This window comes from Telopea speciosissima, chromosome 4 (assembly GCF_018873765.1).
Source record: "Telopea speciosissima isolate NSW1024214 ecotype Mountain lineage chromosome 4, Tspe_v1, whole genome shotgun sequence".
Taxonomy (NCBI): domain Eukaryota; kingdom Viridiplantae; phylum Streptophyta; class Magnoliopsida; order Proteales; family Proteaceae; genus Telopea; species Telopea speciosissima.
Window position 1 is genome coordinate 54,656,877 of NC_057919.1, and position 15,405 is coordinate 54,672,281.

At 42.0% G+C, this 15,405-nt stretch overlaps 1 protein-coding gene across 1 annotated transcript; it reads left to right on the forward strand.

Annotated features, from left to right (window-relative positions):
* Window positions 1-12,199: 12,199 nt before the first annotated feature.
* LOC122660553 (xyloglucan endotransglucosylase/hydrolase 2-like) lies at window positions 12,200-13,998 on the forward strand. The gene is made up of 3 exons (XM_043855914.1): window positions 12,200-12,559; window positions 12,671-12,864; window positions 13,426-13,998. Exons 1-3 carry the CDS (start codon window positions 12,278-12,280, stop codon window positions 13,835-13,837), a joined length of 888 nt encoding a protein of 295 aa, XP_043711849.1. The 5' UTR covers window positions 12,200-12,277; the 3' UTR covers window positions 13,838-13,998.
* Window positions 13,999-15,405: the final 1,407 nt, after the last annotated feature.

The following is a 15,405-nucleotide window of genomic DNA, read 5'->3' on the forward strand; positions in this document are numbered from 1 at the left end:
ATGTCAGCAAGGTCAGTTTTAGAGAACCTTAATAGATGGTGACTGCTAACCACTACCTACGTGTAAAAAGAAGATTCCAGACCCCTGGAAGAGGGGAGAAGATCCCCCTATGCGAAGATCATATACCGAGAACGACCCAATCTCGGAAGGAGGAGGGGAAAAGCCATCTAGTAGCTCTATTGTAACAAGATTAGGGGGAGAAATTCTATAAATAGAGGCCCTTGTGCCCCATGTAAAAGGGGTAGCCTCAAATTCATTCACAATCGAGTCATTCCTGTGCTCACTTGAGAGAAAGAGAAATAAAGCAATTGAGAAAGTTTCAAGAATGTCTTTCATTCTCCAATATTATTTCCATTCTTAGTTCGAGTGTTGCAAAGTGGGAAACCAAGCCGTTTTCTTTGTGCAACATTTCTGGCTCCGTCTATGGTAACAAAGGAGAAAAGATCCATGAAGATTCCACCATGACAAACACTCACAAACCAGTCAAAGATCTTGAAGGCCGCTGCCGCTACTGCCATAACCGCCGCTAGTGTCGCTGCTCAAGAAGGAGGGCGGGGGCACCCTCAAACCCTAACGCTGGACAGGACGATGTCATCCTAGAAGAGAACGATACCCAGAAGGAAGATTCTCAGCCAAGACTCCTTGGAGATCCACCGTGATATGTGACGATAGAACAATTTAAAGCGATGCAGCCCTGGTGGAAAGATCAGATGAACCAGATTATAGAGATGCAACGCAACATCTTGCAGGGAATTCCAGCACCTCAGCCATCTCGGGCGAGGGAAAGAACCCATTCCCCTGAACACGACAAAAATCGCAGTGATGCCAACAATGTTCACGAAAAGGGTAAAGAAGTTCTGGGAGACAACAAAAGACAAGTATCCTAGATGGCCAAGGCTGAGCAGACCTTGAATGACAAAGTGATGGAGTTGCAGGAGCAGAGTCAAGAAGTCTTGAAGGGAAAGAATCATGCATGCTCTAAGCCATGATTTCCAGTTCACTACCGATCTTGCCTTCACAGACGAGATCAGAACAGAGCGCCTGCCCAAGGGCTTCAAGATGCCCACCATTGAGCAGTATGGAGGCATGACCAATCCAGAGGACCATCTTGAGACTTTCAAATCTTTGATGTTCTTTTAGGGAGCATCGGATTTGACCATGTGTAGGGCATTCCCCTCAACTTTGAAGGGTGCTACAAGACAATGGTTCATGCGCCTGAAGCTACTGTTACTTTCTAGCTTCATGGAGCTTAGATGGGCTTTCCTTGCACACTTCATGAGCAGCCGAGTCCATAAGAAGACAACAACCAATCTTTTGGCCACTAACCAACGCCCTGATGAAACGATCAGAGGCTTTCTTACCAGGTTTAACAATGAAGCATTAGAGGTACGGGGTTTAGACCCGATGGTAAAATTTCAGGCCCTACGCAGTGGCATCAGATACGTTGAACTAAAGAAATCACTAATCATGGATGAACCAACAGACATGTACGAGCTCTTCTCGCGTTGTGAGAAGCACATCAATCTTGCAGAAGTTCTTGCAGCCGAGCAAGAGAAAGAGACTAAGCCTGAGAAGAAGATTCAAGAAAAGAAAGATTCCCAATATGGAGGAAATAGCCGTAAAAATGACCAAGATCAGAAGAATCTGAAGAGAAAGAGGGATGATCGGGCCTGGGTTCGAGGAGCGATTCGAAGCTGAATCCAACCTACACTATCCTTACCCACAACCGAGCATACATCCTTAATGAAATTAAGAATCAGATGACTCTGCGTTGGCCCACCAAGATTGTCAACCCTGCGAATGAGCACAATAAGAACAAGTATTATAGATTCCACCAAGATCATGGCCATGACACGGAGGACTACAAGCAGTTGAAAGATGGGATAGAATCCCTCATCCAGAGGGGCTGTCTGAGGAGGTTTGTGAAGATGGAGGGTGACGACAAAAGGCAGGGGAACCATCCTCGAGAACCTAAAGAGAGAGCGAAGTACCCTGCTTGGTTGGAAGATAATGGTGACAGATCAGATCTAGTAAGGCGCAGCTGCCATACTAAAAATGTACCCCTCAGAGAGAGCCACTATCTTTGGAGGTCCAGGATTGGGGGGAGAGTCCTCCAATTCTAGGAAAAATTATGCTCGGAGTGTGTTTTAGGCTGAAGTTCCAAACAAAAGAGAAGGTCCGAGCAGCAAATAACCTTTTCAGATGAAGACCTATTGAGCATCCAAATGCCACATGATGATGCTCTGGTGATCAAGATGACTATTGCCAATTGTTCCGTGGCCAGAATACTTGTGGATAATGGAAGCTCGGTTGATATCCTTTACTATGATGCATTTCAGAAGATGCAATTGAAACCCGAGATGCTGAAGAAGGTAGAATCTCCACTTTACGGATTTAATGGAGCCCCTATGCAACTGGAAGGTTCCATCGAGTTGTTGGTGACTGTGGGAACCGAACCCTTGCTCTCCATAGTAAGGATGAATTTTCTAGTGGTAAAGGTTAATTCCACCTACAACAGGATACTCGATCGACCTGGCCTCAATGCCCTACAAGGCATTATCTCCACTCCCCATCTCGTGATGAAATTTCCTATCGATAAAGGTATAGGGGAATGTCACGGCAGTTAGTTAACCTTCAGGAAATGCTATCAAGGCTATTTGAGAATAAAAGGAAAGGAGCCACAAATGCTCCAAATTACACTTGAGGATGCTCGCGATGATACCGAGCATGAAAGCTCAGAGCTAGCCGAGGATTTAACCTCGGTACAAATCTTCAAAGGAGATGGAAGGCACACGGTGCAGATTGGAGTAGGCCTAATGGGTGAGCAAAAGAAGAGTATGGTGAATTTCTTAAGGGCCAATGCAAATGTGTTCGCGTGGTCGGCCACAGATATGCCTGGGATTGATCTAGATTTAGCCGAGCATAGGTTAAATGTGTATTCAACAACAAAGCCAGTATTCTAGAAGAAGAGGACTTTCGCACCAAAACGTCGAGAGAAAGTGACAGAGGAAGTAGTCAAGCTGCTTGATGCAGGATTCATTGAAGAGGCCATATATCCTGAATGGCTCTCTAATGTTGTAATGGTGCCTAAGCCTAATGGAAAGTGGCAATTGTGTATTGACTTCACCGATTTGAGTAAAGCATGCCCTAAGGACTACTACCCTTTGCCTCATATTGATTTGTTAATAGATGTAACTGCAGGCCACGAAATGCTAAGTTTCATGGATGCCTATTCAGGATATAATCAAATTAAAATGTATGAACCTGACATACTAAAGACCTCCTTTATTACTGGCAAAGACAATTATTGCTATAAATGCATGCCATTTGGACTGAAGAACGCAGGTGCCACATATCAACGGTTGGCAAACCAAATTTTTTGAGAACAAATAGGGTGCAACATGCAAGTGTATGTGGATGATATGCTCGTAAAGAGCTTGAAGGCATCCGACCACATAACCGACCTTGAAGAAGCTTTCCAAGTCTTAAGAAAAAGCAAAATGATGCTCAACCCTGCTAAATGTGCATTTGGGGTAACTTCAGGTAAGTTCCTTGGCTTCATGGTCTCGCAAAGGGGGATAGAAGGAAATCCCATGAAGGTCAAGGCCATATTAGAAATGCTACCGCCTGGAAGAATAAAGGAAGTATAAGAATTAACTGGAAGAATAGTTATGCTTGGAAGATTTATTTCTGCCTCAGGTGATCGATGTCTACCATTCTTCAGAGCACTAAAAAATAGAGCAGGTGAAAGGCATACAAAAGGAAGGTTTGCCGTGGCGTTCTGTGCTCGGGGTACCTGCAATATTTGAAAGCTGGTGAACTCATTACTTAAGGTGTGCACCTTTCTCAAATATTGAGCCATACGCGGTTCCTTTGCTTCGTATTCTCCTGTTACTTGATTGACCACCAACTGGGAATCCCTATGCAAGGTGATATTCTTTACTACCAAGCTCTTCGCCAGATTCAGATCTGCAATTAGGGCTTCATATTCTGCTCCGTTGTTCGTGGTTTAGAATTCAAATCTCAGCGCGTACTGCACCAAGAACCCTCCTGGACTTGTCAATATTAGGCCAGCACCACATCCGGTTCCATTAGATGAACCGTCCACATACAAGGTCCAGGTTTTTGTTTCCTCCATAGCTTCAACCTTTGGGGCTATCTCCTCCTCCGATAAGGAGCACTCGACCACAAAATCTGCAATGGCTGGTGCTTTAATGGCAGTGCGAGGCTTATACTGAATGTCAAATTCTCCCAACTCTACCGACCACATTACCAGTCTTCCAGAATGGTTGTGCTTGGCAAGGATTTTCTTTAGGGGCTGGTTTGTTATCACTTCTATAGTGTAGGCTTGAAAATAAGGTGTCAACTTTCGAGTAGTCGTTATTAGAGCATAGGCGTACTTCTCCACATTGCTGTATCTGGTTTTTGCATCTAGGAGCACCTTGTTGACATAATAAATTGGTCTCTGTACCCGTCCATCTGCTCTGATCAAAACCGCGCTTACCGCCACTGCAGTAATAGCTAAATAGAGCTGAAGAGTATCCCCAGGTTCCGACTTGGTCAAGAGAGGTGGTTGGGCCAAATATCTCTTCAATTCTGTGAATGCTGTCTGGCATTCTTCTATCCACTCGAAAGTGAGTCTAGTCCCCTTTGTTTGTCTCTCCCGTGCTCGGTTTTTTAATGCTTTGAAGAAGAGTAAGCAGCAGTCACCGGAAGCCGAGATAAACCTTCCTAGCGCCGCTACTCTCCCTGTCAACTCTTGCAAGTCCTTGACTCTGCCCGATGGATGCATCTCTAGTATGGCATTGATTTTGGCTGGATTAGACTCTATTCCTCTTCTTGAGACCATGAACCCGAGGAATTTTCCTAAGGTGACTCCAAAGGCGCATTTTGTCGGATTCAACTTCATTTTGCTTTCCCTTAAGACCTGAAATGCCTCATCCAGGTCGGAGATGTGGTGCTTTTCCTTCAAGCTTTTCACCAGCATATCATCTACATAAACTTCCATATTGCGCCCTATTTAACCCTTGAAGATGTGGTTCAATAGACGTTGATATGTGGCCGCGGCATTTTTCAACCCAAAGGGCATACGGGTATAACAGTACGTATCCCTTCCGACGATTAAGGAAGTTTCAGAATATCAGGCTTGTATATTCTAATTTGATTATATCCTGAATAGGTGTCCATGAAAGTCAACATTTTATGGCCGACAGTTGCATCTATCAATAAATCAATACGAGGTAAAGGGTAATAGTCTTTAGGGCATGCTTTATTCAGATCAGTGAAATCAATACACATCCGCCATTTGCCGTTAGGCTTTGGCACCATTACAACATTGGAAAGCCATTCTGGATAGATGGCCTCTTCTATGAAGCCTGCTTCTAGTAACTTGGTTACCTCTTCGATCACTTTCTCTTGTTGCTCTTGGGAAAAACTCCTCTTTTTTTGAAAAATTGACTTAGAGGTAGGGTACACACTGAGCCTATGCTCGGCTAACTCCCGCTCTACCCCAGGCATGTCGGATGCCGCCCATGCAAATATATCAGTGTTGGCTCTCAGGAAATTCATAAGGGCACTCCTTTGCTCTCCACTCAGACTCGCCCCAATCTGCACGGTACGTTTTGCATCTCCCTCAAAGATCTCTAGGGGGACCAAATCCTCTGCTGGCTTTGTTCTTTCATGCTCGGTGGTATCCCGGTTGTCATCCAGGTTGATTAAGAGCATCTGTGGCTCCTTGCCCTTGGCTCTCAGATACCCCTCGTAGCATCTCCTGACAGTTATCTGACTTCCTTTTCACTCCCCAACTCCCTGATCGGTTGGGAACTTCATTACCAGGTGAGGGGTGGAGACCACCACCTATAGAGCGTTAGGCCCTGGTCATCCCAGTATTCCATTGTGGGTGGAGTTTACCTTCCCACCAAAAAGTTCATCCTTACTGTAGTGAGCTTGGACTCCGTCCCTACTGCCACCAATAGTTCAATGACCCCTCTACATGTACCGGGGCTCCATTGAATCCGTATAGGGGGGATTCAACCTGTTTTAGCATCTCGGGTTTCAAAAGCATTTTCTCAAATGCATCGTAATACAAGATATCAATCGAGCTCCCGTTATCCACCAAGATCCTTGCTACGGTGCAATTGGCGATAGTCATCTTGATTACCAGAGCGTCATCGTAGGGAGACTGGACGTCAGATAAATCTTTGTCTGAGAATGTAATTTGATGCTCTGTCCTCCTCCTCTTGTCAGGTACTTCTATTTGGAATACGCTCCGAGCATGATTTTTCCTAGAGTTGGAGGATTCGCCTCCTAGCCCTGGGCCTCCATATATCGTGGCTACTTCCCTCATGGGGGCAACTCATCATGTTGTTTCCCTCTGGTATGGTCTTCTCTATCCAACCAACCAGGCGATTTGGGCTTTGGCTCGGGTTACCGGGCGCGATAGTCTTATCTCCTATCATTGCCATCTTTCTTGACAAACCAGCCTAGACGGCCTCTTTGGATGAGTGCTTTTATCTCGTCCTTCAATTGCCTGCAGTCCTCAGTGTTGTGGCCATGATTTTGGTGAAATCGGCAATATTTATTCTTGTTGCGCTCGTGTGCGGGTTTCACCATCTTGGTCGGGCAGCGTAAGGTCACCTGGTCCTTTATCTCATTAAAGATGTGTGCTCGGTTATGCATGAGGGCCGTGTAAATAGGTTATGGGTCCACGTCACTCTTGGGAACCCACGCCCTCTTGTCCTCTCTCTTCCTCCTTCCCTCTTTCTCATCTCTGCCATGCTTTGAACCGCCCTCCCCGACCTAGATGTCTTTCTTTTCTTGACCCTTCTTCTCTGGTTTATCTTCTTTTTCTTGCTCGGCCACCAGAACTTCAGCCAGATTGATATATTTCTCACAGCGTGAGAAAAGCTCATACATATCTCCTAGTTCATCCATGATTAGGGACTTCTTCAACTCAACATCTCGGATGCCGTTGCGCAACACCTGAAACTTCACCATCTGATCTAGGTTTCGCACCTCCAGAGCCTCCTTATTGAATCTGGTAAGAAAGTTCCCTGATTGACTCATCGGGGCATAGCTTTATGGCCAAAAGATTGGCGGCAGTCTTCTTGTGGACCCTGGTACTCACAAAGTGGTCCAGAACTGCCCGCCGTAGATCCACAAAATTGGAGAGAGAGCGCAGTTGAAGGTGCGAGAACCATTGTCTTGCCGCCCCCTTCAGTGTGGAGTGGAACGCTCTACACATTATGGCATCCGAGGCGCCTTGAAAAAACATCAGGGACTTAAAAGTTTCCAAGTGATCTTCTGGATCTGTCGTGCTCGCGTATTACTCTATGGTCGGCAGCTTGAATCCTTTTGGTAGAGGTTCCAATTAGATCTCATCTGTGAATGCCAGGTCAGTAGTGAAGTGGAAGTCATGATTAGGGGCGAGATTCTTTCCCTTCATGACCTCCTAGATTTGATCCTGCAGTTCCAAGACCTTGTCGTTCAGAGCTTGTTCAACCTTGGTCATCTGGGAACCCTGATTCTTGCTATTCCCTGGCACTTCTTTCCCCTTCCGCTTGACATTGTTTGCATTGCTGTGGTCGTGGGGGTATCTGGATCCCCTCTAAGAAATCACGCTGCAGCTCCACCATCTAGTCCATCTTGTATTGCCAGCAAGCCTGCAGCGAGTTGAACTGCTCCACTGTCACGTACCGCGGTGGGTCTCCCGGGAGTCTTGGATGAGATTCTTCCTGTTGTGATTCATTCACTTTGAGGATTGGATCCTCTGTTGCCTGGCGAGAGCCTACAGGTTTGCCTAAAGCTCCACCCTGAGCGATGGCGGGAGCAGCGGCGGCGACCCTTGTGACTTTTGACTGATTTCTAGTATTAGTCATTATGGGATCTTCGCAGGTCTTTGTTGTTCGCTTCCCATAGACGGCGCCAAAATGTTGCACAAAGAATGTTGTCGGAGGAAGACCCTTAGGCAATACAACTTTTAAGCTAGCCTTGGGCTAGGAATGAATTAGGAAAAACGAAGATAACTCTGCTACCTTTCTTGATTTCTTTATTGATAGATGATTGAGTCCTCTATACATGAGCAACGGGGCTCTTATTTATACAAGTTCATGCCCAATCCCTTTCCTATTCCATCCCTCCAATCTGCCAGAGGACCTTTCCTTTCTAGTAAGGTGGTCCCTGCATGCTCGGATTAGGAAACCCTTACAAGAACCGAGATTCTCCCCTCAAATCTTGGGATCCTTCCGGATGTGGCACGTGAATTACGATTATCTGCATATACCCATTTGAAAGTTTACAACTGTCTTTGCCGACGTGTCCAAGCCAGTATAACTATCCTAGACATGACTTTTCGAGCTTCGATTTGAGAACCAGTTTGCTTGTAGCCCAAGTGGGGCCACATGTAAAGTAGGGATTGGATGCACACAAAGTGGTGTATGAGGTAGATAGGATCTACTAACTCTCCCTTCTTTTGTAAAGCTTTCTTGGGCTCTTATTGTCTCAGTCCATTTTTGTATATTTGTAAAGCTTTGGTTAGAAATTAATTACTGTATGAACAATGTATGGTGTAGGAACAAAACAATACTGTTGTATATATTTCAGATCTGTAATGATAACTTTAGTTTCCTCTGCACTCTGATATGATTTATCTACTCCTCTTGTGGGTGTGTATGTTTGTGAGTTATATTAGCTGCTTCTAAATCTTGGAGGTTTAGCGGATATTGTCACATATCCGGGTCACTTGTCCAATCCTCCTAGGGGATGGTGCGGGGCGTGACAGAATGTCTTGGTTTCAACGGGAGATCTGAGCAGGAACAGTTGTATTGATTCGCAGTTACCAGTTGGCATCATGGGGAGTCCCAAATTGGTTGGCCACATGAAAAGTTCTGATTATGAGTTTGGTATGAGGAATCTTGGCCTTAACGGTCTCTTCGTGGTCTCAAATGGATCATGTGCGGACTTGCTTACGTGGCTTTGGGCTAGAGTCCTTACCTTGTGGCGTACATCTATTGGAGGCTGATCTCATGTAGCATGGAGATAGAGTTTCTTCAAGGCTTTGAAATCAAGAATGGATGGCTAGGCCATCAATTCTGAGGGAAATAGTGGGACTGTCTGGGCAATGGATGTTATTTGTTATCCTTAGATGCTTTTATTATTATTTTTTCTGATGCAAGTGCCAACCCTATGTTTTGTTAGCCTACTATAGGCACTGCTTGACTGGCAAATGTTTCACCAATTTTGGCACACACCATCATATGAGCCCCTCAAGTGCTTCTTCTTCATGAATGCATAATAAAAATAGTGGTTATTAGACAAAGCCAGAAACTATTCCTATGCTTGCATTTGCAAGTTCATCCACTATAGGTAATTAGATTTGTTCAAAATCGAAGAAGATTAGATCTAATCCGTATGCGAAGCTTATGTGTTCCCCATTGATAAAACTATAAGTGGGCACCTGTATTATATAGCTCAAGAAATTAATAGAGCAAGGTAAGTTATGATGAAAAGGTAGCCAGTTGCAAAAGTACTTTATAATAAAGAAAGGAATCAACAGAGTGAAAGAATTATTAGGGCCATAATCCCCTTCTGTCCATCCATCCATCCATCTCCCATGGCAACCTAATCAGCAACCCCCCTTTTAGAAAACTGGCTTGGAAAGATGACTTACTTAGAGAGGCTTAAGGTACTATAATTGAAGATGGATTGGGGTTTTGGTTTCGGCCCTGGTCGAAACAGAGATATCTCGATTTTTCGATCAAGTTTCGGTTGGGATTTTTCTGGGCTAATCAAAACCTAGATTTTGATGGTTTCTTGAACATTTTTTTTTTTGAGTTGTCTATATTTACCATTTTACATTTATACTATGAATTAGTTTCACCCAAAAAATATAAAGAACCATGCAAAATGGTACTTGTGGTTTGGACCCAAGTTTACTTGTGTATTTTAAATATAATTGTACACTAGTCCTATTATAAAAACTGACTACATATAATTTAGCTACTAAAAATGTAAATATACAACCAAAACATACATTAGATTAGAGAATTATAAGTATGGCACGCTTACCACTCAATATATCGAGTGTCTTGGTGAGTCTAACCACAAGCTACTACCATTGAAGATGTCAGTGACGCTCCTTCGAATGCAATATATATGTATCCCATGACATATTTTGTGTCCGACACTATGTCTATGTATTAATTCTTCCAAAAATTAGATTTGTGGAAAAAAAGCCATCACCTTAAAGCTCCAATTATGGAAATCTAAACTGTAGAAGGTTAAATGAGTACAAGAATACAATAAAATAGGAAGAAAATAGAGTGATTTAGCATAAAACTATACGTTTTGGTAAAATCCTCCTTAACAGTGTCAAAACTTGCAAAACTCCCAACTATTGGTCGAAACCATAGTTAGCAAAAACGGGAACGGCAATAAAACAGAGTCTTACGGTACGAATTTTAAATGGTAAAAAATTACAAACGGACGGTCAAATAAAACGGTAAAAAAAGGAAAACGAACGATACAGGTTTTAAACATTTATATTTAAAAAAAAAAGGGAACCAAAAATACGGTACTTTTCTCATATAAATTGAGAAATTTTATTTGAAATACCTGCTTCTATTTTGGTATCCGTGCATTGACCTTGAGTTGAAAGTGATATCATGAAAAATGTACCCCTTCGAGTCATCTTTATGTCGGTGAAAGATCAGGCCGATCAGAGTTCAAGAGAGAGATATGGTCAGTTAAGTTCAAGGTCTTTAAAAACGCAAAAAATACGAAAACGTGTTTTAAACGCTTTTAAAATAGAAATGCTTGCCGTTTGTCTTTTTTTATCGTATGTTTGGGAAACATACTGTAAAACAGGTTTAAAACGGTAAAAAATGGGAATGTGTTTAAAACGGAATTTTTGCTCACAGTGGTCGAAACCAAGTGCTGAAACTTGTGAAACCTGTCAAAATAAGGTCGAAATTTTGTACAAAACCAGTCTCGACCCTTAGTTTTGTCTCCGCAGGCAAGGTCGAAACCGAGTTATCTCGGTTGAAACTAGTTTCGACCAAGATTCCCTTAGTTTATAAGATGATTACCCATGAACATCCATATTATAGTTTGATAATTGCAATTATCCTAACCCTACAGCTTGATTTTTTTATTTTTTTTCTGAAACCGGTCTGGATTGAAACAATGGTTGAACCAAATTCAATCAGAACCAGATACATACACAGATCAAAGACCAAGACCCTCAAATCCAAATGGGGTTAATATTACATCTAATCAACCGGTTTTGATTTTTTGTTTTTTTGCCAATTAAAAATCCTTTTTAATTGTTTCTTGGTTGACAAGTTTGACTGATCAAATCACACCAAGAATTAAAACCAGGAATTAAAACTCTATAAACCCTCTATAGATAGATATTGGAATCATTCCCATCCACAAACCTACCCCTCTTCTACTATTCTATTCCCTACAAAAGCCTGTCTATATATTGAACCTATATATGAACCTGTTTGATTGCCCTGGTCCACCCACTATATGATGAAAGAAAGAAATACTTATGGGATCCACACATTATGATGAGAATGCCAAAGATAAGGCTGTCCAATACTCCAACTATGAACTATGAACTATGAACCACTGAAACTGTTTGATTGCCCATATATGTCCATCATATAATGATGAAAGATAAAAACTTTGTGGGTCCACATATATGATGAGGATGCCAATTGCCAAAGCATAGCCAACCCATATCAATTTCAACAATTATATATAATTTTTTTTTTTTTTTTTTAATACATTATTTGAAGAACCACTATATATTTGATGCAAGTTTGTCTTCTTCCTCATGGGTCCCCTATATAACATAATTAGAAGGTTTTGATAGATGTAAGGTGGAGAAATTAATACGTTCACGTAGATCCAACTTTCACAGCTGTGTTTGGTCATTAAACCCAAAACCCTACACACTAAAGCCAGAAAAAAGAAGAAGATGAAAGGCTCTGGGGGTCCACCGCCGCTTCCTTACAACCCCATCACCCCAACGCGGAAACAAAGGCTCCAGCCTCCAGCTTCCAAAATGCTCATAGCTGTGCCAGCTTGAATCCACTTCTTGGGTACTCGTATTTAATTATCAAACTTCCCACGCAAGCCTCCAATAGGCCACAACACAAACATCCCTTGCTATATAAATACCTGATCAAAGCCCATTCTTCATCGCTCACTCAAAACATCTCTCTTTCTCTTTCTCTCTCTCTCTCTCTCTCTCTTAACTTAGTTGATTAAAATGTCAATCTCTTCATATGGGCTTTCAGCCCTTGTGTTGTTTGGTCTAGTTCTGAGCTGTTTAAGGACTACTGTCTTTGCTAGTAATTTCTACCAAGATTTTGATCTCACCTGGGGTGATAATCGTGGTAAGATACTCAGTGGAGGGCAACTTCTCACCTTGTCACTGGACAAAACCTCTGGCTCTGGTTTCCAGTCCAAGAATGAGTATCTCTTTGGAAGGATTGACATGGAGCTCAAACTTGTTTCAGGCAACTCAGCTGGCACTGTAACTGCCTACTATGTAAGTCTTTTTTACACCCATTTCATTAATTTCCTTCCTTTCCTTTCCTTTCATTTCTGACCTGAATGTTCCAACTTATATATTCTTTGATTATCATTGTGTGTGTTACAGTTATCTTCTCAAGGGCCAACCCATGATGAGATTGATTTTGAGTTCTTGGGGAACCTTAGTGGAGACCCTTATATCCTCCATACCAATGTGTTCACCCAAGGGAAAGGGAACAGAGAGCAGCAGTTCTACCTCTGGTTCGACCCTACAAGGAACTTCCACACCTACTCCATTGTCTGGAACCCACAAAAGATCATGTAAGTCTGGCTTCATTTTTAAACTAATTAATCTTGTTAGGATTTTTATTGGTGAAGCCTGATTTCGGTCCAGAAAATGATTTAGAGGATCTTCAGAGGGTCATTTCGGTCTCGAAACGAGCTTGAATGCTCTAATAAGCCGATACATTATCGCCAAAAGTGTTGTGTTGTGTTGGACTCGTCAAGACCTTCGAAACGATATGTATTTCGACATATGTTATGTTTTGATCTAATCTTGACCGGTTTGATAATTTTTGGGTCTAGGGGCATTTCTGTACTTTATCGGGTTAGGGTTTTTTTTATAAAGTGTCCTTATCTTTTTGAGAGATGTGTGAGTGAAATCTGAGGGTTTGTAACATTTCCAGAGACATAGTGAAATTTGTTTTGTTGTTCAGCCATGGACGTAGCTTCCCATCTTGGGGATGAACCACATAAATCCTGTGTGTGTGTGTTTTATTCTTCTCTATTTTTTGTATTTCTTCTACAAATCGCCATTTCTGGGCCTTGTTTTCTTAATAAGGATTGTTTATCTAACATTTTTGGCCTTTTTTCTTGTTTCAGCTTCTTAGTTGATAACACTCCTATCAGAGTTTTCAACAACCATGAAGCAATTGGAATTCCATTCCCTAAGAACCAACCAATGAGGATCTACTCAAGCCTCTGGAATGCAGATGACTGGGCAACAAGAGGTGGGCTAGTGAAAACAGATTGGACCAAAGCACCTTTCACTGCTTACTATAGGAACTTCAATGCTAATGCCTGCATCTGGTCATCCTCTGGAACATCTACTTGTAGTTCAAGTTCTACAAATTCTTTCTCTGATTCAGCTTGGCAGACTCAAGGGCTTGATGCCATGGGACGAAGGAGACTTAGATGGGTACAGAAATATTACATGGTTTACAACTATTGCAACGATTTGCAGAGATTCCCTCAAGGTATACCTGCTGAGTGTAAACGTTCAAGGTTCCTCTAAAAACAGGGTTTAGTTATTGTTGTGTGAATTATGTGAATGAGTTTGTGATATATGTCTATTGGTGGTTATCTAGTGCTGATTTGTTATTTATTTCAATGTGTTTAGATTTAATTCTCATCTCAGTAAAAGCAAATAAATTAATTTTCTGATTTCTTGTTCCACATTGGTTTTTGAAGGATTTTCTCATCAAATTCACTCCAATGGGGAGGGAGAAATATTTGATATCCTCAGATAAAATTCCAGATTATGGTTGGTTTAGGTATGACCTAGTTGGACCCAAAGAATCACCAAAACTGATCGAATGGATCATGGGGCTCAGTTAACGGACCATGGGGATTTGGGGGCACCAAAAACAAGGGAGGCTTATTTGAGTTCGGTTCCTCTGCACGTTTCAATAGGTGAACGTACATGTGAGAGCCAACCACCTATCCTATTTTTGTCATTTATAAGAGAAGGAAGGGTTTTTATGGAAACAAAATTAAAATGTGATTAGCTCTCAAATGTACGTTCACCTGTTGGTACGTGCAGATGATCCATTCTTGCATTATTTTGGCCCTTCATCCAATGGACGTGGCAGAAATATTTGATATCCTTAGTCTGGTGCTCTAGACCACAGCGTGGATTATTGAGGCAATTACTATCAATCCCCTACACTTAAATGTAGGGGAGTATCAGAAAGAAAGAAAGAAAATAGAAGGGGAGTATAGTAAATATAGCCTAAGTGTAGGGCAGTAATAGTAATTGCCCCTCGATTATTTGGTTGGCAGACCAAAAAACGTTTCTCTTTTAGTCAATTGGTTTTGATTGCTAACCTTAATAAGAGAGAAGTGAATAAGCGCGCATTAATTACCAACAGTTTACACAATTTTTCCTAATAATAGTAAGTTTATGGTGAAAAGAAGGTTGCCAGGCTTCATGGCACCTGTGCATAGACATGAACGGAGAATTGACAGCTCTTGCCCCCCCCCCTCATAAAATGAAAAATACCTCCCTTGTTGGATGCCCCTGTGCGCTCTTATTGGTCCTCATGTTGGTAATGGGCCATGCAACCTAGAAGCAATCCCTCTCCCTAATTATGTATTGTAGGAATAAAATAACATAGGCAGAAAGTATATGACTAGAAATATAATAAATGAACAAGGACTTATCGGATTAGTATGGCTCTGGAATATACTTGTAAAAAGAAGTACACCAATACATATCTTCTTGTGTAATCCGAACAGTAAATGTTAGAGTTGAGTCACATCAAACGATGCTTTCCTTATGATTTTTAGATGCCCCAATTCTATAATCTGGATTGACTATGCATCTACACCTCCAAGATAAAGCAACTCTCTAATCACATAGGTTGTAGTTCCAAATGTGATTAGTCGAAAGATTATATTCACTAACTAATCGACACTGACCGACTATGGTGGGAAAGAAAACATAAACTAAAATTGTTTCTAAAGATGATTCCAAAAAATATTGTTAGAGAGTGAGCAAGACCTCTCTTTATATAGGAGAGGAAAAGACACCACGAAGGGATGTCTCCAAAAGATATGCCTCAATACATGTCTTTTCCCATA